Raw genomic sequence first — 26,168 nt, 5'->3', positions numbered from 1 at the left:
GTATGCTTGGTGTCATTGTCCATTTAGAAGACCCATTTGCGACCAAGCTTTAACTTCCTAACTGATGTCTTGAGATGTTTCTTCAATATATCCACATAATTTTCCTGCCTCATGATGCCATCTATTTTGTGAAGTGCACCAGTCCCTCCTGCAGCAAAGCATCCCCACAACATGATGCTGCCACCCCCGTGCTTCATGGTTGGGATGGTGTTCATAACCCTTTTTCCTCCAAACATAATGACGGTCATTATGGCCAAACAGTTCTATTTTTGTTTCATCAGACCAGAGGACATCTCTCCAAAAAGTACGATCTTTGTCCCCATGTGCAGTTGCAAACCGTAGTCTGGCTTTTTTTATGGCGATTTTGGAGCAGTGGCTTCTTCCTTGCTGAGCGGCCTTTCAGGTTATGTCGATATCGGACTCGTTTTTACTGTGGATATAGATACTTTTGTACCTGTTTCCTCCAGCATCTTCACAAGGTCCTTTGCTGTTGTTCTGAGATTGATTTGCACTTTTCGCACCAAAGTACGTTCATCTCTAGGAGACAGAACTCATCTCCTTCCTGAGCGGTATGAAGGCTGTGTGGTCCCATGGTGTTTAGTCTTGCGTACTATTGCTTGCACAGATGAACATGGTACCTTCAGGCATTTGGTTCATCCGTGGGAGCAATTTCCAGACTTGTGGAGGTCTACAATCTTTTGGTTACTGGCCCAACACTAACCCCTTGTGCTCGTAAAACTTTATCCACTTCATCTAAAAATAAGAAACTGCTATTGGGTAAACTATAGCTACTTGAAAATACATTTCAAGGCCTCCCCCCTCCCCCCTCATGAAATAAATGTATGAAGACTGTTATGATATTTGTTTAGTTCACGATTTTGCCCATATTGTGGGCAAAGGCAGCCCCCTTGTGGAATAAAAACAGCGGCTTCCTATAGTTCTCTCTGTTTTGCCCAGTTGGCACATATGAGCTTGATGCACCCCAAGCCAAAGCATCATTGGCTTGTTGTAGTGCAAACCTGCTGTTGTTTTGTGTACCAGTCACTCAGGGACTTACCTAAAGATAATGACTTCCTTGTTTTAGTGTTGAGAGAAACCAGTACCCAAACAAACAAGGAGGAATCTGACCTTTTTTCCACTTTGTGTTTCGCTATGACCTTAGTGGCATTCTCCTTTCGATGCCCATTCAACCGTCATACCGGTCTGTCCACACAAAACGAGTGTTTTATTGATTTGAATGCTGGAGTCAGGGTAACCTCGGCGTGTGTGGTGGTGGGGGGAAGAATGGAACAATAAAGACCCATTCTGAAGAAGATTCAGTTAGTGAATGAGGGAGAAGTGGAGGGAACAGGTGGTGAATTGTAAAGGAAGAGCAATAAGAGACATCAGTCTCATCAGTCTCCAACCTGCTGCCTATCTATCACATCACTATGTGTGTGTTGGTGTGTTTTTGCCTGTGGGCCTGATGAGCTGGGAGAGATGGCTCTAATCAGTAGATTAGTCATGATGATGCTGGACTGGAGGCCTGAGGGAAGGGCACTGTAATCTGCCCAGCACTTCCACCTTGCCGTTTTCCCATATGACGCAAAGTGCCCTCTATAGGTTAAAATCCCTTATCGTATGCACTATAGTCTGCCCTGCTATGGAAACATTTGCATGTATACTACATTGATCTCGGATGAAGATTAAGATTCCTAAAAGGTTGTTGCTTTTTTTCTTTCTTAAATCCATTTTCTGCTCATTGATGTTGAGCATCCATGGGATTATTCTCCACAGGAATCTGAGAACAACTCCACTATCTCTTGGAGCACACGGGCACTCCTGGAACTCTTTTCAAGATACCTTTTTGTGTAGTGAAAAGGATGCTGCTGCTTTTCAGCTGTGCTGTCTGACTGTTAACAAGCCTCTGCTTATACAATCTTCCTTTTACAGTCTATGGAAGTGCAGCTTTACAGCAGCAGCTAATAGACATCACACCTGCCCCTTCTCCCACTGCTTTCTCTGAAGTTTTTATTTAGCGCCTTAGCTACCAAACGGTCTTCTCTCCAATCCTCATTTAGCTTAATTGCTGCTGAGCCCCGGCCTAGCGAGATAGACAGGGAGATTGTGAGGGAGAGGTGAAGGTAGCTGTAATGAGAAAGGCGTGATGTATTAATCAGGCCTGACGTCTCTAATCACCTCTAATCTCATCAAGTGGTAGAGAGCTCCCAGTTCCGCTCGGCAACATCTGTGGACTCAAAATGGGGAGTTTATCCACCTGTTAAAACCATGTTTCCACCTAGTGTAACTGGAGGCTGCAGCACTTTACACAGCAGATGAATGTGGTCTTGGCTGGGTAGTCTAGTCTCCAGTGGTTCACCAGGTGGTTGAGGCTTGAAGTTACTGCTGGTTTGGTGTTATTTTGGAGTTAATTGTGTGTTTGGGTCTAGTTTGGTGGAAGCAGCAGGGGCACCGTGATAATCGGTTTGTTGTCTGGATGGTGTGTGTGGAGGCTGGGAATTATTTCCGTACTCAAGAGACCTTGTAGTCACGTTGTGATTAGAGGCTATTTTCTTTAGGCTGAGAAATGTACTACAGCGACGCAACCCACGGAGTCGTTTCATCAATTCCGCCCCGGACTAATGGCCAATTTAGCCATCAAACGACAGGCGGTGCGGCACTACACGCCTGGTTAATGTTTGAAGAGGAGTCGCCTGAACATTTGATGAACATTAAGATTGCAATGCCTCATGAATATGGTTTCTCTCTCTCTATACCTCCCTCCTCCCTCGCTGTCCTTTCTCTCTGACTTACCTTCCCTCTGGTTGATTGGTATTGAGCTATTCCCACTTGGTACAGAATGTCTCCCTGTGTAATGTCACCTGCTTGCCTCATGTCTGCTGTAGGCAGGTCCACATTGGTTATGTAATGATTAGAGCCTTCAGTCCTGTGATCTTGGCTAAGGTTTGAGGGAATGTCCTGTGCTGAAGCCTATTAAAGTAGCTGTACTGCACATCCAGGTTACTAAAGTTCCTTACCCTCAACTTTACTAGGTCACTGTTTGACTCTGAATTCCCCTACACTCAACTTTAGTACACTTACATTTGTGTCCTTTCACCTCCCAAGGCGCCTGCCTTATTCCACGTCACTGTCTAGGCCGGTGTCCTGTCTTATGGGGCTCACGAGTGTGTCTTATGGGGCTCACGAGTGGTGCAGCATCTCAGTGTAGAGTTGTCACTACAATCCCTGGTTCGAATCCAGGCTGTATCACATCTGGCCGTGATTGGGAGTCCCATAAGGTGGCGCACAATTGGACCAGCGTCGTCTGAGTTTGGCCGGTGTAGGCCGTCATTGTAAATAAGAATTTGTTCTCAAGTAACTTGCCTAGTTAAATAAAACAAAAAAATCTGATCCTCTCCTCCAATCCACTTTAAAGAGAGAGGTGAGGAAACACGGACTAAAGAAGCAAGGATTTGACCGCTAGTAATGTTTCCAGACACTGTCTAATATGTACTGTCCTGATTCTACCTGCTGTCTCATTGGCCCCCTTCTGTTTCTCCTCAGGAAGTAGGCAGGCCACAGTAAGGTGATTGACCTGTGACCTTTGGATTTGGTTGTTTGCTGCGGACTCCAGATCTCAGATGAATTAACAGATGAGCTCACCCACAACCAGCAGAACACTCGTCTACTAATAATTTGCTCCTTACAGTTGATGGACCCAATTCAACTTCTTCATTGGACATTGACTGCATTCCAGAACCATTCAAAGTGTAAAACGGGCACAAAACAAGAGTGGACTTTGATTATGCATGCTATAAAAACACTACACCTTCCAACAAAAGCAGCAGAGATGAGGTGCTGTCATTTTATTCAGAGATGCTAATAAAAGATCCTGTACATGTCATGATGCCAAATGTTTGAGTGCTTTTGATGGTTCATTCCTATTGATGGATTCACCCATGTGTTATTTAATAGATTGTTTCTATGACCCAGGGGCTAGGGTGAGGAACCTGATCAGAACTGTTTGGGCTTACTTACCTGCTGGCCCAGGTAACCAGAGCCTTCAGCCTGGGTACTTATTAATATTTGAACAGGGCCCAGCCCAATCAGCTGAAATGCTCTGTAAACATGGAGAGACTGGTTTGGGTTTTAACCTACTAGTACCACAGTGACAATACAGTGAGCGCTAGGCTAAGTCGCTATCTGTTGTCACCCCATTATGGATTACATTCTAGAGCATGATTTATCAATGTACCCCAAGCCCTTTATAAAGTGTATAGGAGCGTCTGGCTTCATATACTAGTTCGACCCACGTGTAGCATCAACATGCCACAGTCGGTTCCCAAGCGCTACCCAAACCTGTTTTTCTGGGCATTGTTCTTGTTACCTGTATGGTGATGTGATGACAAGTATCATTTGTCTGTAATTTATCCATTGATTTGCCTAACTGTTGGCTGATAGGAGGGACTTTATGAGAGGAGTTGTGAAAGAGTCATCAACAAATGTGTTATTTGTCACATGCGCCGAGTACAACCGGTACAACCTTACTGTGAAATGCTTACTTACAAGCTCTTAACCAACAATGCAGTTCTAGAAATGGAGTTAAGAAAATATTTATTAAATAAACAACATTTTAAAAGTACAATAACGAGGCCATATAAAGTACCAGTCAAAAGTTGACACACCTACTCATTCCAGGGTTTTCTTTGTTTTTACTATTATCTAAGTTGTAGAATAGTAGGGAAGGCATCAAAACTATGAAATAACACGTGTCATGTAGTAACCAAAAAAGTGTTAATCAAAATATATTTGAGTGTCTTCAAAGTAGCCACCCTTTGCCTTGATGACCCCGAGTTACCTCTGCTGCAGTGGATACGTTCATTAGAGTTACCGGCCCCAGAAATTGCAGCCCAATTAAATGCTTCACATAGTTGAAGTAACAGACACATCTCAACATCAACTGCTCAGAGGAGACTGCATGAATCGGGCCTTCATGGTCGAAATGCTGCAAAGAAACCACTACTAAAGGACACCAATAAGAAGAGACTTGCATGGGCGAAGAAACCCGAGCAATGGACATTAGACCGGTGGAAATCTGTCCATTGGTCTGATATTTTTGGTTCAAACCGCGGTGTCTTTGAGACGCAGAGTAGGTGAACAGATGATCTCCACATGTGTGGTTCCCACCGTGAAGGTGGGTGTGGAGGTGTGTGATGGTGTGGGGGTGCTTTGCTGGTGACAGTGTCGGTGATTTATTTAATCGGCATGGCTGCCACAGCATTCTGCGGCGATAGGCCAGTCCAAATAGGTGAAAACCAGATGGGATATCATTTGTTTTTCAGGCTGTGTAAGGGCTATTTGTCCAAGAAGGAGAGTGAGGGAGTGCTGCATCAGATGACCTGGCCTCCACAATCACCCGACCTCAACCCAATTGAGATGGTTTGGGATGAGTTGGACCGCAGAGTGAAGGTAAAGCAGCCAACAAGTGCTCAGCATATGTGGGAACTCATTCAAGAGCATTCCAGGTGAAGCTGGTTGAGAGAATGCCAAGAGTGTGCACAGCTGTCATCAAGGCAAAGGGTGGCTACTTTGAGGGATCTAAAATCCAAAATATATTTTGATTTGTTTAACAATTTTTTTGGTTACTACATGATTCCATATGTTTCATAGTTTTGATGTCTTCACAATTATTCTACAATGTAGAAAATAGTAAAAAAATAAATAAAAACCCTTGAATGAGTAGGTGTGTCTGAACTTTTGACTGGTACTGTATGTCCTGCCCTGCTTACCTTGACTAACCTTCATGAATAGCTCCTGTCAGAATGTGTCTTGTGTTTGGTTGTGAGTGTGTGTGTACTCAACCCAGTGGATTATGCCTCCAGAATACACCTTGTGCTTACAGTAAAACGACTCCTGCCAAGTCTGACTGGACTTTGAACGAGCGGCTTTGTCTGTATTGGGGCCAGATCTCAAATACTTCACTATCTGGATACAACTAGTGGCAATGCACGTACTGGCCCCCAGAGCAGTGCTAAGGTATGATGCCAGCTATTCTGTTATCCAGCTCTATACTGGCCATTCTGCTGGGCGCATATCTGGAGGAGCTGGATTACTGAAGCATTGTGGGTTAGGGGGTGATATTGTGCTCTTCAGTCTCCTTTGTATATGAGACTGGAAGTGATTTGGACAAATGGCTGCTCATTTACCAACCCTGGCTGGCCAACCCTCTTTGACCTTTGTTGTAAAGTGATTCATCTTTACTGTCTGTCGGTCTGTTTTTAAGAGGAGATAAAAGTAGCACTACTCTTTCAAGATGGCTGTTTGTGATGCGGTGTTGTGAAGGCGATACTCTTTTATAGCTAGCATCCTGCAAGTTTTTCCCCCAACTTTTTTATGTGGTATGTGCACGCACACAGTCTGATCTGTAATCTTTCTACCAGTCCTCCTTCTCTTCGTCTGTTGCTCTTTGACTGCTTTCTCTTTCATCTCCCAACCTTTTCCCCTCTCCCCCACTCTGCCTTCCTTGTCTTTAGCCATCCTTTTTCCCTCTCCTTACTCTCTGATCTCTCGCATGATTGCCTTTTCTACTCGCTTCCTGGTGATGGAGTGAATGGAACCTCCAGTAGTAAAACTTCTCTTGTCTCACTCCACCTCCAAATTTCTCTCCCACTCTCTCATAATTTCAGTGAATCATGCTGCCTTCTCTGTAAGGGACTGTGCTTTTGACAGTTGTGAAGCAAAGGTTGTAGCTAGCTAGTTAACTGTGTATTTTGGCAATGTTGTGTGGTGAGAGTTGAAATTGACTGGAATGTAAAAACAGTGGCAGTGGAGTTGAAAGGGTTCCCAGCCTGTGCTCGGTGCTGTCCTGCTCTGCTCAGACGAGGGGAGGTCTTTTGTCTCACACAGAGGTCATACACACACACACACACAGCGCTGCTGTCACTCAACAGGCGCCTACGTCAAAACAAAGCAGAAACATCAGGTTATAGTGTCCTATGTGCGCTCTCATACGCAAACGCTTTTTATACAGAATGCATTCCAATGTATTAGCAGATGGTCATAGACTCTCTGTCTCTGTGTGTGTGGTATAGAGACTTGACTGGACTCTACAGTTTGTGTGATTTAAGCCACTCCAGATTGAGGAAAGGGCATGGTGAGAGGAATGCCACTCTGAAGTGTGGGTAGCAGCAGATATGGTGGGAAGGCTTTCTTGTCTCTCAGGGGAGAAACATGAGAGGGAAAGGGGGATGGATAGGCACTGAGAAGGGTAGCGGAGAGGCGGGCATGGTTGCAAAGCTGAACAGTGAGAAGGTTAGGCGGGAGAGGGCTGAAATGTTGTTGACATGAACAAGTATGTCATGTTCTCTCCATACTTGTAAGGTTATGTGTCTGTGTGAGAGGAGTAACGTGATACAGCTCTCCCACCATCATTGAGCCCTCCCTCTGTCTCCCTTCGTTCCCCTCTATTCAGTCTCCTACTGGAGGAACACTACAGAGCATTCTCTCTTTCCGTCACTCATGATGAGGCTGCCTCTGCAGCAACCAGCAAAGTACAGTCCAGCCAGGGTGGTTTTCAGCTCTGAGTTCTGGAAGGTTTGGTCAGTGGCATGTCCACAGAACCTTTATCCAAAAACAACAACCGCTCTGATTCTCCACTCCCTATTCACTTCTCATTTGTCGTCGTCCTCAGGACTAACCTATTGCTTCAGTCACTTAGTCAGTGAGGGACTGTTTACCAGTCTCTTTGTTCTCTTTCCTGCTCTTTTGCTTTGTTCCATCGCTCCACTTGAAGCACAGAGCGAAAGAGAGACTGGGTTGTTTTCTAATAGTTGGGAAAGACTTTCTGTGGCCTTATGCTTAGCCACCTCCCTCGCTCATTCCCCCCTTTCGCCTTCCAGTGGCTGTTTTCCTGTCGTAGCTGGGAACTGACTGAGGCAAGACTGTGTTTTCCTGTCGTAGCTGGGAACTGACTGACATACACACGCTCTTTCTATTCTATTTCTCGCTTTCTGTATTTCTCTCTCGATCCACTATTCTGGCCACAGTTGGACAAGGCTTTTAAGATTTCCTCTCTCCTCTAGTGTTTGCGTACACATTGCCTTGAGTCGTGAGAAATCTAATTGCTGACACCAGCTTGACCTTGGATATCGCATTGCATGTTAAGAAGTTCCTCTCATTCTGTTTCTTTCTCCATGTTGGCGCTTGCTTTCGCTCGCTTGCTCTCTTTGTCTTTCTCTGTCTCGCTTTGTCTCTAGCTCTCTGTGTGTGGCACAGTTGTGTTCAAGCAAGGTTGTGCTAGCATGTTATAGGGACTCAGTATGGGAAATATAAAATGAAGGGAGCTATGTGGTACTCTAGCATTCCACAGCTGTTTGGCACACAAAGAGCAAGAGAAGCCATTTCCTGTAGGTTTGGGGTTACACAAGTCTGGAGAGTAGGAGAGTCACTGTCTTTTCTGTCCTGTGAGATGATGTGCTCTGCTTTTTTAACAGTAGGCAGTAAAGCACACTCATTATCAGGATGTCATGCTCTGTCTTGAAGTATTGGATTTCACCGTGGCTCTCTCACTGTAACAGTATCGTGTGGTTTGTTGTCATACTTGCACTATGGTAGTGGAGTATTAGTCAGTCTCACAGTAAATCCTTCAGTGTTGTATTTTTAAGTTACTGTTAAAGCAAGTGATATTTGTGTTAGGTCGAGTGTGTACGACTAGTGATGTGCTCACCCTATCACTAACGCAGTTCGTTCACACCTCTGTGTGTGCGTGTCCACTAGTCCTGGCTCAGATGGACTGGATCACTGAAATAGCTCAAACTCTGCCCACCTTTTGTGTGACATTGGAGTTATCCTCAGAATCTCACATTAATAAGTGTAACCCCTCATCTTCCAATACGCCCACATATCACTGTGGTGTTTCCCCCTCTGCGCAATAGTCATTTCTAGAGAAGATTTGCTCCAGTGAAGTTGTATTGATCCCCGGCCAGCCAATGGCCCACGACACTGACAACAATGCAATGGGAAACGATTTACTCTGAGTTAGGACTGTGTGACGGACATCTGCTGCTCCACAAAGCACATGAGATGGAGGGGAGGAATGGGAGGGAGGGAGGCACAACAATCTTGGCGCCAAGGGATAGCACGTGGCTGAGAGAAAGGCGCACTAAGGGGACAGATGATAGGATGTATGGGAACAAAGGGTTGCTAGCAAAGACATGCACAGTTTTAAAATCCACTTAGAATCAGATAATCTGCTATTTATTAGCTTTATAACTCAGATTGTGTGCATGTGGAAAACTGCATGTCTGTGCATGTGTAGGTTCAAAGCTGCTGTCACTTGTTTGATCTTGTCTGCTATAATGCGCCTGCAAGGCATGTATGAGTCTCTGTGTGGCCTTGTATTGTCCGGCCAGTCTCTGTATTTACTCTGCTAACAACGACACTGCCAACGCCAGCCAGTTAGTGGTGGCCTAGCTCTTCTCACCTATACTAACAGAGGAGAGGTGTACCAGAATAACTAGCGATGTTCCTATTCCTCGGATTTCTCGACTTTGCTCGTCATCCCTGCCTCCTGTACCCATCTCTTCCCCCTTCCTGTCATCTCCCTCCTTTCCTCTCGCCTCTGTTCATCACTCCAGATTTCCTCCCTTAAGGCATGGACACTTCAAATTAAATCAAATGTTATTAGTCACATGCGACAAATACAACAGGTGTAGACTTTACAGTGAAATGCTTACTTACGAGCCCCTAACCAACAATGCTGTAAAAAAAAAAAAAAAAGTAAGAAATAAAAGTAACAAGTAATTAACTTCTCTGCACTACGGATCCCTTTTACGGGATCATTTTCCTAAACAACCGCTGAATTGCAGAGTGCAAAATATTACAAAAAATATTTCTAATCATGCAATCACAAGTGAAATATACCAAAACACAGCTTAGCTTGTTGTTAAACCACCTATCGTGTCAGATTTTGAAAATATGCTTTACAGAGAAAGAAATCCAAGCATTTGTCAGTGTATCAATCAATGCTAGAACAGCTAGCCCTAAATTAGCATGGTCACGAAAGTCAGAAAAGCAATAAAATTAATCGCTTACCTTTGATAATCTTCGGATGTTTGCACTCACGAGACTCCCAGTTACACAAATGTTCTTTTTGTTTGATAAATATTACTTTTATAACAAAAAAACGCAATTTTAGGTTGCGCGTTATGTTCAGAAAACTACAGCCTCGTTCCGTTCGACACAAATTCCAAAAAGTATCCGTAATGGTCGTAGAAACATGTCAAATGTGTTTTATAATCAATCCTCAGGTTGTTTTTAACAAACATAATCGATAATATTTCAACCGGACCGTAACCTATTCAATAAGAGAGAAAAAGAAAATGGAGAGCTACCCTCTCGAGCACAGGAACTAATCAGAGGACACCTGACTAGTTTTGAAAAATCTCGCTCATTTTTCCAAAATAAAAGCCTGAAACTATGTCTAAAGCCTGGTCACAGCCTGAGGAAGCCATTGGGAAAGGAATCTGGTTGATACCCCTTTAAATGGAAGAAAGACGGGCCAGGAAACACAGATAAAAATAATAATAATTTAAAAAAAATCACTTCCGGGTTAGATTTTTCTCAGGTTTTCGCCTGCAGAATCAGTTTTGTTATACTCACAGACAATATTTTGACCGTTTTGGAAACTTTGGAGTGTTTTCTATCCTAATCTGTAAATTATATCCATTTTCTACGATCTGGACCTGAGAAATAGTCCGTTTACCTTGGGAACGTTAAGTAATATGTACATGTAGGTAGAGTTATTAAAGTGACTATGCATAGATGATAAGAGTAGCAGCTGTGTTAAAAGGGGGGGGGGTACAATGCAAATAGTCTGGGTAGCCATTTGATTAGATGTTCAGGAGTCTTATGGCTTGGGGGTAGAAGCTGTTTAGAAGCCTCTTGGACCTAGACTTGGCACTCCGGTACCGCTTGCCATACGGTAACAGTCTATGACTAGGGTGGCTGGAGTCTTTGACAATTTTTAGGGCCTTCCTCTGACACTGCCTGGTATAGAGGTCCTGGATGGCAGGAAGCTTGTCCCTGGTGATGTACTGGGCCGTACGCACTACCCTCTGTAGTGCCTTACGGTCGGAGGCAGAGCAGTTGCCATACCAGGCATTGATGCAACCAGTCAGGATGCTCTCGATGGTGCAGCTGTATAACCTTTTTGAGGATCTGAGGACCTATGCCAAATCTTTTCATTCTCCTGAGGGGGGAATAGGTTTTGTTGTGCCCGCTTCACAACTGTTTTGGTGTGCTTGGACCATGTTAGTTAGTTAGTTAGTTAGTTAGTTAGTTGGTGATGTGGACACCAAGGAACTTGAAGCTCTCAACCAGCTCCACTACAGCCACGTCGATGAGAATGGTGGCGTGCTCGGTCCTCTTTTTCCTGTAGTCCACAATCATCTCCTTTGTCTTGATCATGTTGAGGGAGAGGTTGTTGTCCTCGCACCACGCAGCCAGGTCTCAGCCTATAGGGAGGAGGTCAGTCTCGTCGTTGTCGGTGAGTGAACAGGGAGTACAGGAGGGGACTGAGCACGCACCCCTGAGGGGCCCCTGTGAGGATCCCTGGGAGGATCAGCGTGGTGGATGTGTTGTTACCTACCCTTATCACCTGGGGGTGGCCAGGATCCAGTTGCAGAGGGAGGCGTTTAGTCCCAGAGTCCTTAGCTTATTGATGAGCTTTGACGGCACTATGGTGTTGACCGCTGAGCAGTAGTCAATTAATAGCATTCTCATATAGGGGTTCCATTTGTCTAGGTGGGAAAGGGCAGTGTGGAGTGCAATAGAGATTGCATGATCTGTTAGGGTGGTATGTAAATTGGAGTGGGTCTAGGGTTTCTGGGATAATGGTGACGTGAGCCATGACCAGCCTTTCAAAGCACTTCATGGCTACAGACGTGAGTGCTACGGGTCGGTAGTCATTTAGGCAAGTTACCTTAGTGTTCTTGGGCATGGTGGTATGCTTAAAACATGTTGGTATTATAGACTTGGACAGGGAGAGGTTGAAAATGTCAGTGAAGATGCTTGCCAGTTGGTCAGCGCATGCTCGCAGTACACGTCCTGGTAATCAGTCTGGCCCTGTGGCCTTGTGAATGTTGACCTGTTTACAGGTCTTACTCACATCGGCTGCAGAGAGTGTGATCACATAGTCTTCTGGAACAGCTGGTGCTCTCATGCACTTTCAGTGTTATTTGCCTCGAAGCGAGCATAGAAGTAGTTTAGCTCGTCTGATAGTCTCGTGTCACTGGGCAGTTCTCGGCTGTGCTTCCCTTTTGTATTCTGTAATGGTTTGCAAGCCCTGCCACGTCCGACGAGCGTCAGAGCCAGTGTAGTATGATTCGATCTTAGTCCTGTATTGATGCTTTGCCCATTTGATGGTTTGTCAGAGGGCATAGCAAGATTTCTCATTAGCTTCCGGGTTAGAGTCCCACTCCTTGAAAGCGGCAGCTCTAGCCTTTAGCTCAGTGCAGATGTTGCCTGTAATCCATGGCTACTGGTTGGGGTATGTACTAGAGGTCGACCGATTATGATTTTTCAACGCCGATACCGATTATTGGAGGACCAAAAAAGCCGATACCGATTAATCGGACGATTTTTATTTATTTATTTGTAGTAATGACAATTACAACAATACTGAATGAACACTTATTTTAACTTAATATAATAGATCAATAAAATCAATTTAGCCTCAAGTAAATAATGAAACATGTTCAATTTGGTTTAAATAATGCAAAAACAAAGTGTTGGAGAAGAAAGTAAAAGTGCAATATGTGCTATGTAAGAAAGCTAACGTTTCAGTTCCTTGCTCAGAACATGAGAACATATGAAAGCTGGTGGTTCCTTTTAACATGAGTCTTCAATATTCCCAGGTAAGAAGTTTTAGGTTGTAGTTATTATAGGAATTATAGGACTATTTCCCTCTATACCATTTGTATTTCATTAACCTTTGACTATTGGATGTTCTTATAGGCACTTTAGTATTGCAAATGTAACAGTATAGCTTCCGTCCCTCTCCTCGCTCCTCCCTGGGCTCGAACCAGCAACACAAGGACAACAGCCACTATCGAAGCAGCGTTACCCATGCAGAGCAAGGGGAACAACTACTAGAAGGCTCAGAGCGAGTGACGTTTGAAACGCTATTAGTGCGCTCTAACTAGCTAGCCATTTCACTTCGGTTATAAACAGCGCAATGCTTGACGCACAAGGAAGAGCTGCTGGCAAAACGCACGGAAGTGCTGTTTGAATGAATGTTTACGCGCCTGCTTCTGCCTACCACCGCTCAGTCAGATACTTAGATACTTGTATGCTTGTAGGCTCAGTCAGATTATATGCAACGCAGGACACGCTAGATAATATCTAGTAATATCATCAACAATGTGTAGTTAACTAGTGGTTATGATTGATTGTTTTTTTATAAGATAAGTTTAATGCTAGCTAGCAACTTACCTTGGCTTACTGCATTTGCGTAACAGGCAGTCTCCTTGTGGAGTGCAACGAGAGAGAGGCAGGTCGTTATTGCGTTGGATTAGTTAACTGTAAGGTTGCATGATTGGATCCCCCGAGCTGACAAGGTGAAAATCTGTCATTCTGCCCCTGAACAAGGCAGTTAACCAACCGTTCCTAGGCCGTCATTGAAAATAAGAATGTGTTCTTAACTGACTTGCCTAGTTAAATAAAGGTACAAAAAAATAAATAATAATAATCGGCAAATCTGCGCCCAAAAATACCGATTTCGAATTGTTATGAAAACTTGAAATCGGCCCTAATTAATCTGCCATTCCGATTAATCGGTCGACCTCTAGTATGTACGCACGGTCTCTGTGGGAACGACATCATCGATGCACTTATTGATGAAGCAAATGACTGATGTGGTGTACTCTTCAATGCCATCAAAGTAATCCTGGGACATATTCCAGTCTGTGCTAGCAAAACAGACCTGTAGCTTTTCATCTGACCACTTTTTTTATTGATCGAGTCACTGGTGCTTCCTGCTTTTACATTTTTTGCTTGTATGTCAGAATCAGGATAGATTTATGGTCAGATTTGCCAAATGGGGGATATGAGGGAGCTGTATGCGTCTCTGTGTGTGGAGTAAAGGTGGTCCAGTGGGGGAAGAAAAAAAAAATGTCTCTTTAGTTGCACATCTAAACTTTTCTTGGATATGTGGGACGCTAACGTCCCACTTGGCCAAAAGCCAGTAAAAATGCAGAGCGCCAAATGTAAATATATTACCAAAAAAATCTAACTTTCATGAAATCACACATGAAAGACACCAAATTAAAGCTACACTTGTTGTGAATCCAGCCAACATGTCTGATTTAAAAAAGGATCTATGGCGAAAGCACACCAAACAATTATGTTAGGTCAGTACATAGCCACAGAAAAACACAGCCATTTTCCCAGCCAAAGAGAGGAGTAACAAAAAGCAGAAATAGAGATAAAATTAATCACTAACCTTTGATGATCTTCATCAGATGACACACATAGGACTTCATGTTACACAATACGTATGTATGTTTTGTTCGGTAAAGTTCATATTTATATCCAAAAATCTGAGTTTAGGCGGGACGCTACTGTCTCACTTGGCAAAAAGCCAGAGAAAATGCAGAGCGCCAAATTCAAATTAATTACTATAAAAATCTAACTTTCATTAAATCACACATGAAAGTTACCAAATTAAAGCTACACTGGTTGCTAATCCAGCCAACATGTCAGAATTCAAATAGGCTTTTCGGCGAAAGCAAACAATGCTATTATCTGAGGATAGCACAATAGTAAACAAAGACAGATAAGCATATTTCAACCCTGCAGGCGTGACACAACGCAGAAATAAAAATATAATTCATGCCTTACCTTTGACGAGCTTCTGTTGTTGGCACTCCAATATGTCCCATAAACATCACAAATGGTCCTTTTTGTTCGATTAATTCCGTCGATATATATCCAAAATGTCAATTTATTTGGCGCGTTTGATCCAGAAAAACACCGCTTCCAAATTGCTCAAACGTGACTACAAAATATATCAAAGGTTACCTGTAAACTTTGCCAAAAATGTCAAACTACTTTTGTAATACAACTTTAGGTATTTTTTAACGTTAATAATCGATAAAATTGAAGACGGGATGATCTGTGTAAAATACAGGATTAAAACCAACTATAGCCAGCTTTCTGGTCACGCGCTTCTATCTAACAGGACACTTAATGTGACTCTCGTTCAAGATGGCCGTACTTCTTCATTACACAAAGGAATAACCTCAACCAATTTCTCAAGACTGTTGACATCCAGTGGAAGTGGTAGGAACTGCAAGCAGGTCCCTTAGAAATTTGGTTTCCCAATAAACTCATTGAAAAGAGTGACCTCAAAACAAAAAAAATCTGAATGGTTTGTCCTCGGGGTTTGGCCTGCTAAATAAGTTCCGTTATACTCACAGACATGATTCAAACAGTTTTAGAACTGTCAGAGTGTTTTCTATCCAGATCTACTAACAATATGCATATCTTATCTTCTGGGGATAAGTAGCTGGCAGTTCAATTTGGGTATGCTTTTCATCCAAACGTGAAAATGCTGCCCCCTATCCTAGAGAAGTTACCATGCTGATAGAAATTTGGTAAGATAGATTTATGTTTCCCTGTATTAAAGTCCTCGGCTACTAAGAGCGCCGCCTCTGGGTGAGCGTTTTCTTGTTGGCTTATAGTGGAATACAGCTCATTCAGTGCGGTCAGCATCATTCTGTGGTGGTATGTAGACAGCTACGAAAAATGCAGATAAACTCTCTATGTAGATAGTGTGGTCTACAGCTTATCATGAGATACTCTACCTCAGGCGAGCAAAACCTTGAGACTTTCTTAGATATCGTGCACCAGCTGTTATTTACAAAAATACATAGTCTGCTGCCCCTTGTCTTACCAGACACCGCTGTTCTGTCCTGCCGATACAGCGTATAACCAGCCAGCTGTATGTTGATATTGTCGTCGTTCAGCCAGGACTTCGTGAAGCATAAGTTATTAGTTTCGAATGTCCCGTTGGTAGGATAATCTTCCGTGTAGGTCATCGATTTTATTTTCCAAAGATATCACGTTTGCTAGCAGAATGGAAGAAAGTGGGGGTTTATTCGATCGCCTACAAATTCTCAGAAGGCAGCCCGACCTCTGGCCCCTTTTTCTCCGCCTCTTCACGCAAATGACGGGATCTGGGCCTGTTCCCAGGAAAGCTGTATATCATTGACGTCGTGGTGCTCGTCGGACTATGCCAGTCCGTGGTGAATAATCGCAGTTTGGATGTCCAGAAGTTATTTTCGGTCATAAGAGACGGTAGCAGCAACATTATGTACAAAATAAGTAAAACAATAAGTTACAAACAACGCAAAAAACACAATTGATTAGGAATACGTAAAACGTCAGCCTTGTTCTGCGGCGCCATCTTGCAGACTTAGCACCTCTGTTCAGAGTGCCAGCCGTAATTTATAAACCGATTTCTACATGTAGAATCGCACGAAAATGCTGGCAGTCAGACGCCCACCGGTGGGTGGTCCCTAGAACTAATGTTGAACGAACGGCAAATGAGCGGCAGATTGACATTTTGTTGCAGTGGGTTACACCCATCTCCTGCCTTGCACCCATCTCATATCCTCCACAGCTCAAACTATATTGAAGAGGACAAAGGCCCAGATTAGTATAAACACCAGATGGTTTGGTGTGTGTGCCTTAACACACTGGCCACAGGGGTCAAGAGAACACTCACAACACACATACAGAGAGACATTACTTCACTCACTGGATGGAGAGACCGACACACACCAACAGCACATAGGCTCAGAAGTGTGTGCACGCGCATTGCTAATGCTATTGACATGTGACTGCAGACATCTTGGTAATGAAGTTGAGATCAGCAGGAGAGAATGTCACTCCTTTTCCATTCAATGTTTGTCATCTAATTGTCTGCCTTGATGTTTCTCCCCCCAGGGGTCATAAGATGACGAGTAGCTTCCCTCAGACGAGACAAACCACTTAACCCGTCTTTAGCATTATCTCCGTCAGCAAGTGTCTGCATGTCATACAACACAGACAGTGTGATCAGTGAGTCTGTGGACCTCATTGCGTTATGCGTTGTGGTAAATAGGACTCTTGATTCCAGCACAAATGGCACCATGAGTCATTTATGGACTTATAAATGAATGAATATGTAATCAAAATCAAATCACATTTTATTGGTCACATACACGTGTTTAGCAGATGTTATTGCGGATGTGGCGAAATGCTTGTGTTTCTGGTGCCAACAGTGCAGTAATATCTAACAAGTATTGTCTAACAATTTCACAATAAATACAAATCTAATGTAAATGGAAGACATCATTTTTATTTGTATAGAGACAGTGCAATGCAAATGAGGTTTGAAACACACTGGCACGTGTGTATTGCTTCGCACAGACAGTAGTTTGTTTGTGTTATGTGGTTATTAAATCTGGACCTGGCTTGCCTCCTCTGCCTCACCACCTCTGTCTCCCCCTGGTGTTTGGGTTGAGTGTGACCGCTTCCCTCCATTGTGTCCCAGCAGCAGCTCAGCTCTCTCAGGGAGGTGCAGGTTGCCAGTTAAGTGTTCTCTCTCTCTGTTCTCTATAAGTGGAGTAGGTCTCTTTCCTCAAACAGGGAGGGAGTATTTGAAACAGGACATTTTGGAACAGCTGGGAAACGGGTGAAAGTCAGTGGGTTTATGGGAAATGTAGTGGCAGGGTGACTGTGCCAGAGATAGTCATGTAAAATCTGTGGCACGGTAACTGACTGTTTTGACATCTTTGTGGAATGATTTCTTAAATCTTTTTGGTCTTGTTTAGTCTCCACCCAGAGGAATGTTAGTGTTCAGTCTAGAATATCCTTCCTTTTTAAGAACACACAAAGGCCTTTTCATTGTGTGCATGTGAGTGACCCCACGTTTGTCATGGTGTGTTTCGATATACAATGTTTGGTCTTCTCTGTTCAGTATCTGGTAAGTGTGTGATTGAGTGACTACGTTTATGGGGTGGTTGGGCAGTCTCCTCTTGTTTGGTGTGTAGTTTGTGAAAGTTCATGTCTGGTTTGACACTGACTGACACATAGACACAATCTATAGCAGTGGTGCCCTTGGAGTGTGAGGCTGCTAACTGAGGAGGTAGAAGAGGAATGTTAGTGGAAGAGAAGAGTTCATCCTCCCTTTTTGTTGCTCAGATGTTCCCCCTCTTCTTCTAGAGGGCTGGTAGGAACCACAGGGCAACCGGAGGCTGTTTTAGACTGGTACATCTTTCTTTCGTGTCTTCCTCCCCTCCCCCTCTACTCTTTTGACACGCTGTGTTTTTATTTTGGGTGAAGAAAGCCTTTTGCAGCTGCATTAGCCTGTCTGTTTGAGAATTACATTTCGATATGTGAGGAAAGGGGCCTTTCAATTTTTTGTTGTTGTCTTCGCACAGCTGCTGTGTGTAACATGAGTTTGGGAAAGTGAGAATATGTCATGATGAAGTCAAGTAATGTTTTCCTCTTTGTCTCTCCTCTAGTTGCGAGTTTCCTCTGACAGTGGACTGAGTGTCTCTGTGAGCGTCTCTCAACCTGGGACGACTGCTCTTCTGGCCACAGCGTCCATGAGGTAACGGCGGGAAGCCCCATACCACCCTCGCTCCGCCCTCCATCCCCCTCTCCCTCCATCCCCCTCTGCAGCGATGGGTCAGAAGATCTCAGGCAGCATCAAGTCAGTGGACGCACGGGGTGAGCCTTCATACCGGCCGGTCCGCCGTGAGCTGCGGGGTCCAGACTTCTGCCGGCCTCCTCGTCTGGACCTGCTTCTGGACATGCCCCCTGCGACCTCTGACCTGCAGCTCCACCACGCCTGGAACCCCGAAGACCGCTCGCTCAACGTCTTTGTCAAGGAGGATGACAAGCTGACCTTCCACCGCCACCCGGTGGCCCAGAGCACCGACTGCATCCGCGGCCAGGTGGGCTACACACGGGGGCTCCATGTCTGGCGGATCCACTGGCCGGCGAGACAACGAGGAACACACGCTGTTGTAGGGGTGGGCACGGCTGACGCTCTTCTACACTCTGTGGGTTACACAGCCCTGGTGGGTTCGGACTGTGAGTCGTGGGGTTGGGACTTGGGCCGGAACAGACTCTACCACGACAGTAAGAACCGGCCGGCCTCCACCTCGGCACCAACATACCCGTGTTTCCTGGAGGCAGACGAGTCATTTGTTCTGCCAGATGCCCTGCTGGTGGTGCTGGACATAGACGAGGGCACGCTCAGCTTCATGGTGGACGGCCAGTACCTGGGCGTGGCCTTCAGAGGGTTAAAGGGCAAGAGGCTGTACCCCATCGTCAGCGCCGTGTGGGGACACTGTGAGGTCTCCATCCGCTACGTTAATGGACTGGATCGTAAGTCAATGTCCTTATGCCTTGACAGTGGGAATCCTCTCTCTCTCTGGCTGTTTTGCCTTCTGTTTGTTCTGTCTACATTATATTGTGGGGTTTGCTGTAGTCTGGTTTTGCATACCTCAGTCAGCATAGCATACTCCGACAAGGCTATGTATTCTCTAATACTGTAGCTCAAAGCAACTATAATATCAGCAAGTCAATGCTGCATTATGCCTTGATGGCGCTCACTTTCCTTTCTCTCTGGCTCTTGTTTAGAACACAATAAAGCACAATGTCAAAACCCAGTGACTCATACACCCATACTCTCCCCATCTCTCTGAATATAAAACCAAGTTGGAGCGCTCGCTTTTCATTGTTTACTGTGTAGATGAGGGGAGGGAGGCGTCTGTAGGAAATGTTGAACAGCACAATTATATTGTGTTTGGAGCTGGGGCTTATTTTAGAAGTGCTGAGGCAGCCTCTCGCCCAGGGGAGATCTCTGATGAATCGACATGCGCCGAGCACATGAATATGACCAGTGGGAGGGATGGAAAGATGGAGGGACAGAGCTGGAGAAAGAAAAGAGAATGGGGGAAAGGGAGGGAGTGAGATGAAGTGATGAAGGTTAATAATAATAAATTAAACTTATAGCGCTTTTCATTACAATTTCAAAGCACTTTAAGCAACAACAAAACAAAAAAATGCAATTTTGTAAAACAGTAGATGGACTGTCATGGCAGGCAGGGTAGTTAGTTAATGGCTAGAGTAGAGGCAGTTCAGAGATGAAATGGAGGGGTGTCACATCCAGGGGGTTTCAGATTGGTCCAGAGCCGTTCATCAGGGCGCCCTTGCTGTCGCTGATGCAGCGCTTCTCAGTAGTACTCTCTGAAGTCAGACTCCATGGCTAGAACAACTCCACTACCGATGTGTAACACCCACCTGGGTGAAACTACGACACCCAGGAAGGTGTCAGAGAAGCACACTGCACATCAGTCCAGAATAGTCCTCCCTGAAGCTGACAACTGCTGAAAAAGGTTGAAGGAGAAAGAGATGTGGATTTAATCATCTGTGTGTCTGTCAGTCAGTCATGGGTTTTGGACATAATGGACTGGAGACGAGGTTAGTCCCAGAGACTGTCTGAATAATACTGTAGTAGTGACAGTCTGAGCATGGAGATGCTGTATACCAGTGGTGGCTTACCCTCCTCCTGCAGACCTCCCGGATTCTGAGATTCTACCAATCAGCTGCTCATCAGGACCTAGATTAGCTGCATCAGCTGTGTTGGAGCAGGAGCTAGTGTTGGCCACTGGTCTCTGTCAATCTATAGCCTCCAGTACACTAATCAGTGGCATGTCAGTACAGCGAGACTAGCTGATAGTGTTTTATACTTCAGACTGCCTGGGTTGACTGTATACAGTTCTGTGTGGAGTGACTGCCTCTGCTACTGTGGAGAGAAAGTGGGGGAGGGCCTGCTGGTGTGTTTCTCGGCTCTGATCTATAAAAATATGTCTTTACCCATAGTAATCTTACCCATAAGCTCTCTGTCAACCCCCCCCCCCCCCCCCCTTAGACGGTCAGATATTAGCTACATTTTCATGGCTGCAAGCCAGGTGTTTGTGTGTGAGTTCACGGAAGGGAGCCAGGAGTGGAGTAATTCTAGAGGCAGTCCCAGTGTTCCGCGGAGCTCAATGTCTCGCCTTGCGAAGGAAGGTGTGTGTGTGTATTGTGCCCCATACAGTCACCCTCTGTTGCATGGTTTTCTTGTCTCTATCTCAAAGACCAACACACTGGGCTGTTTGTGTGGAACATGTGACATTAATGCATTATTCTATAGCCCATTGGAACACAAGCCCTATTCTTCATCAACTTGTTTACTTTCAAGAGGACAAAGGAGGGGTTTTAGTGTTGGTTTATTATAGGGCATGGGGTTGTCTCACTCTCCCCACTTCTATTTCTCTCTACCCTTTTTCTCAATTTCCCTCACAATATCCCTCTATTTCTCCTTCTCTCTCTCCCCTCTGCTGTGTTTTCCCAAACTAAATGAAGATAGAGGAAAGTTAAGGGAATGTAGTTTTATAATGTAAGAGAAGCTAATGGAAGCAGCTTCTGAAAAATAACTCTGTCCACCCCATGTCCCTGCTCTGTCACAACTCTGTAGCCTCATTATGTAGGGATCCTGTGTGTGTCATCTGCTCTCTGCACTGATGTTAATAGTATGTATTTGTTCTGTAGGAATGCTCCAGAGGAAAGCATGGTATATTATAAATTGGGTAGTTTGGGTACTGGATGCTGTTATGGCTGAAACAGCACTTCAGCCGGAGGTATATCAGACAATAAACCACTGGTCTGATGCATGAATTCTATTTATCTTAGTAATCAGTTTCTAATAGTAATAAGGCACCTCAGGGGTTTGTGTCTGAGAACAGCCCTTACCACACCCCTTCTGGCCTTATTGCTTAATTATGCTTTGGAAATGGGGCACACGCACAGGAAAATGCAGACAGTAAATGAGTATGCATACTCTGAGATGCCAGGCATTGGCTCGTATTCCCCAAGGTAGCTTCTCCATGTTTCTGTTTTAGACGCACTGTGGTAAAGGAGTCTTCTCTTTCTCTTGCAATAAAACCGAGTTGAGAGAGCTGTCCCTCCACTTTTCCATCACTTTCTCAAATTGTCCCTTAACACAGTTAATGCAATTCTCTGATCCTGTCTTTCTCAGCGAGCACATAGTTTCTTCTCCACACGACTTTCACACTGATAGAAGCTTTATCGATTTCTTTAGTGTTTCTGTTGCTCCCTAAAGCCTGTAAATAGAAAACAATAGGAGAGTGGAGATCAGGCTGTCCTGCTAGCTTTTTTCTAATAGCACTGTTCTTCTCTGTTACAAATGCACACCATTTCATGCTGGCTCTTTCACTTGCTCTCTCCCTCTCTCTTTCTCACTCACTCCCACTTTTTCGTTTACCCTCAAATCCCTGCTTCAATATTTACACTTCTGATCATGGAAGGGAGTTGCCGTAGAAACCGTTTAGCTGAATGGGGAGAGACGGTACAGCAAGTGCTGGCTTGGGGAGGGAGATTTAGGCTGGGGATGGTGTGTTGGCTTGGGGAGGGAGATTTAGGCTGGGGATGGTGTGTTGGCTTGGGGAGGGAGATTTAGGCTGGGGATGGTGTGTTGGCTTGGGGAGGGAGAGTTAGGCTGGGGATGGTGTGTCGGCTTGGGGAGGGAGATTTAGGCTGGGGATGGTGTGTTGGCTTGGGGAGGGAGATTTAGGCTGGGGATGGTGTGTTGGCTTGGGGAGGGAGATTTAGGCTGGGGATGGTGTGTTGGCTTGGGGAGGGAGATTTAGGCTGGGGATGGGGTGTTGGCTTGGGGAGGGAGATTTAGGCTGGGGATGGTGTGTTGGCTTGGGGAGGGAGATTTAGGCTGGGGATGGTGTGTTGGCTTGGGGAGGGAGATTTAGGCTGGGGATGTTGGCTTGGAGGGAGATTTAGGCTGGGGGTGTTGGCTTGGGGAGGGAGATTTAGGCTGGGGATGTTGTGTTGGCTTGGGGAGGGAGATTTAGGCTGGGGATGGTGTGTTGGCTTGGGGAGGGAGATTTAGGCTGGGGATGGTGTGTTGGCTTGGGGAGGGAGATTTAGGCTGGGGATGGTGTGTTGGCTTGGGGAGGGAGATTTAGGCTGGGGATGGTGTGTTGGCTTGGGGAGGGAGATTTAGGCTGGGGATGGTGTGTTGGCTGGGGGAGGGAGATTTAGGCTGGGGATGGTGTGTTGGCTGGGACTGGATCATTTTGGCTGTGAATGGAGGCTCCTCTTGTTTTTAAACCATGAAACTCTGCTGTAAGTCTCCTGATAGTGTGGAGAATAGATTCACAGACAGTGAGTACGTTTACATGAACACTAATAATTCGATATTAAACTGATTATGTCAGCAGGCCGAGTATGGTAATTAGAGGTAGACCGATTATGATTTTTCAACGCCGATACCGATTATTGGAGGACCCAAAAAAGCCGATGCCTATTTATTTATTTGTAATAATGACAATTACAACATCACTGAATGAACACTTATTTTTACTTAATATAATACATCAATAAAATCAATTTAGCCTCAAATAAATAATGAAACATGTTCAATTTGGTTTAAATAATGCAAAAACAAAGTGTTGGAGAAGAAAGTAAAAGTGCAATATGTGCCATGTAAGAAAGCTAACGTTTAAGTTCCTTGCTCAGAACATGAGAACATATGAAAGCTGGTGGTTCCTTTTAACGTGAGTCTTCAATATTCCCAGGTAAGAAGTTTTAGGTTGTAATTATTATAGGAATTATAGGACTATTTCTCTCTATACGATTTGTATTTCATATACCTTTGACTATTGGATGTTCTTATAGGCACTTTAGTATTGCCAGTGTAACAGTATAGCTTCCATCCCTCTCCTCGCCGCTACCTGGGCTCGAACCAGGAACACATCGACGACAGCCACCCTCGAAGCAGCGTTACCCATGTGTAACAGTTTAACTTTAGTCCGTCCCCTCGCCCCGACCCGGGCGCGAACCAGGGACCCTCTGCACACATCAACAACAGTCACCCACGAAGCATCGTTACCCATCGCTCCACAAAAGCTGCGGCCCTTGCAGAGCAAGGGGAACCACTACTTCAAGGTCTCAGAGCAAGTGACGTCACCGATTGAAAGGCTATTAGCGCGCACCACCGCTAACTAGCTAGCCATTTCACATGCAGAGCAAGGGGAACAACTACTCCAAGTCTCCGAGCGAGTGACGTTTGAAACGCTATTTGTGCGCACCCCGCTAACTAGCTAGCTATTTCACATCGGTTACACCAGCCTAATCTCGGGAGTTGATAGGCTTGAATTCATAAACAGCGGAGCTGTTGGCAAAACGCGCAAAAGTGCTGTTTGAATGAATGCTTACGAGCCTGCTGGTGCCCACCTTCGCTCAGTCAGACTGCTCTATCAAATCATAGACTTAATTATAACATAATAACACACAGAAATACGAGCCTTAGGTCATTAATATGGTCGAATCTGGAAACTATCATCTCGAAAACAAAACGTTTATTCTTTCAGTGAAATACAGAACCGTTCCGTATTTTATCTAACGGGTGGCATCCATCAGTCTAAATATTCCTGTTACATTGCACAACCTTCAATGTTATGTCATAATTACGTAAAATTCTGGCAAATTAGTTCGCAATGAGCCAGGCGTCCCAAACTGTTGCATATACCCTGACTCTGCGTGCAATGAATGCAAGAGAAGTGACACAATTTCACCTGGTTAATATTGCCTGCTAACCTGGATTTCTTTTAGCTAAATATGCAGGTTTAAAAATATATACTTCTGTGTATTGATTTTAAGAAAGGCATTGATGACGACAGTCCTTTTTCGCGAATGCGCACTGCATCGATTATATGCAACGCAGGACACGCTAGATAGTAATATCATCAACCATGTGTAGTTATAACTAGTGATTATGATTGATTGATTGTTTTTTATAAGATATGTTTAATGCTAGCTAGCAACTTACCTTGGCTTCTTACTGCATTCGTGTAACAGGCAGGCTCCTCGTAAGGCAGGTGGTTAGAGCGTTGGACTAGTTAACCATAAGGTTGCAAGATTGAATCCCTGAGCTGACAAGGTAAAACTCTGTCGTTCTGCCCCTGAACAAGGCAGTTAACCCACCGTTCCCAGGCCATCATTGAAAATAAGAATGTGTTCTTAACTGACTTGCCTAGTTAAATAAAGGTGTAAATATATATATTTTTTTAAATAAAAAGCGAAATCAGCGTCAAAAATTACCGATTTCCGATTTGTTATGATTAATTAATCCGATTAATCGGTCGACCTCTAATGGTAATAGTCACAAACACCTTACTCTGCTTATCTGAATTGATTTAATGTCAAAATCGAAGTAAGCATATAGTGATTTTAAACACAATTGTTTTGTTGTTGCGATCTTTAGAATGATTAGGACACGTAAACCGCTTAATCAGCGTTCCAGTGGTGTATTTGATCTGCACATGTGCCAGCACCGGGTAGTGCAAGCCTCCCTCTTATGTACGAGTGAAGTGAGTTTGGAAAAACTGAAAGCATGCATCTTAGAAATAGTTTTCAGATACAAACTTTATATGTACGAACTCTGAATCTAATAGGCTTCGCAAAAATAACATCGTCACTGTGGTAGAACGTTTATTTTGATTGGTGATTTACTGCTGTCCCATCACGTAGCCTGATTTCAGATGTGTCCATATGAACAGGATTATTAGGGAAATAGTTATTCTTGCAAAGTATGTAAACATTTTAAACAAACTATTATATTAATCTGACTATCCACAATAATGGTGTTGTGTGCATGTAACCGTACTCAATGTCTTGCAGAGGTATAGCAGGCTTTATTATGCTGAGGACCCGAGTGTATAGGAGCACTGCAGGGGTCAGTGGCTAAATGGACTGGATCATTTGCTTCTGTCTGGGGGTCAGTGGCTAAATGGACTGGATCATTTGGTTCTGTCTGGGGATCAGTGGCTAAATGGACTGGATCATTTGCTTCTGTCTGGGGATCAGTGGCTAAACGGAGTGGATCATTTGGTTCTGTCTGGTAATAAAGCGCCAACGGACAACTGGTGTCCGTTAGTTCAGTGAGCAATTGGATTCAGCTGAAGTCAGCGATTTCAATTTGGACACTGACATTTCCAATTTGAGAGAGGCTGAGGCTTGCCCTTTCTCTTGCTCTCACTTTCTTCCTCACTGCT

The 26,168-nt window shown here is 44.5% G+C and overlaps 1 protein-coding gene across 1 annotated transcript in view; it reads left to right on the top strand.

The window, feature by feature from the left end:
- LOC139548234 (SPRY domain-containing SOCS box protein 4-like) overlaps positions 1–26,168 on the top strand; it is a 60,666-nt gene that overhangs the window by 27,996 nt on the left and 6,502 nt on the right. Inside the window, exon 2 of the mRNA XM_071357775.1 lies at positions 18,549–19,419. Coding sequence (XP_071213876.1) covers positions 18,711–19,419 — 709 coding nt within the window. The 5' untranslated portion in view covers positions 18,549–18,710. The remainder of the gene's footprint in view (positions 1–18,548; positions 19,420–26,168) is intronic.

This window comes from Salvelinus alpinus, chromosome 21, assembly GCF_045679555.1.
Source record: "Salvelinus alpinus chromosome 21, SLU_Salpinus.1, whole genome shotgun sequence".
In the NCBI taxonomy this organism is placed as follows: Eukaryota; Metazoa; Chordata; class Actinopteri; order Salmoniformes; family Salmonidae; genus Salvelinus; species Salvelinus alpinus.
The sequence above is the reverse complement of the archived record's forward strand: the minus strand, read 5'-3'. Positions and strand labels throughout refer to the sequence as shown.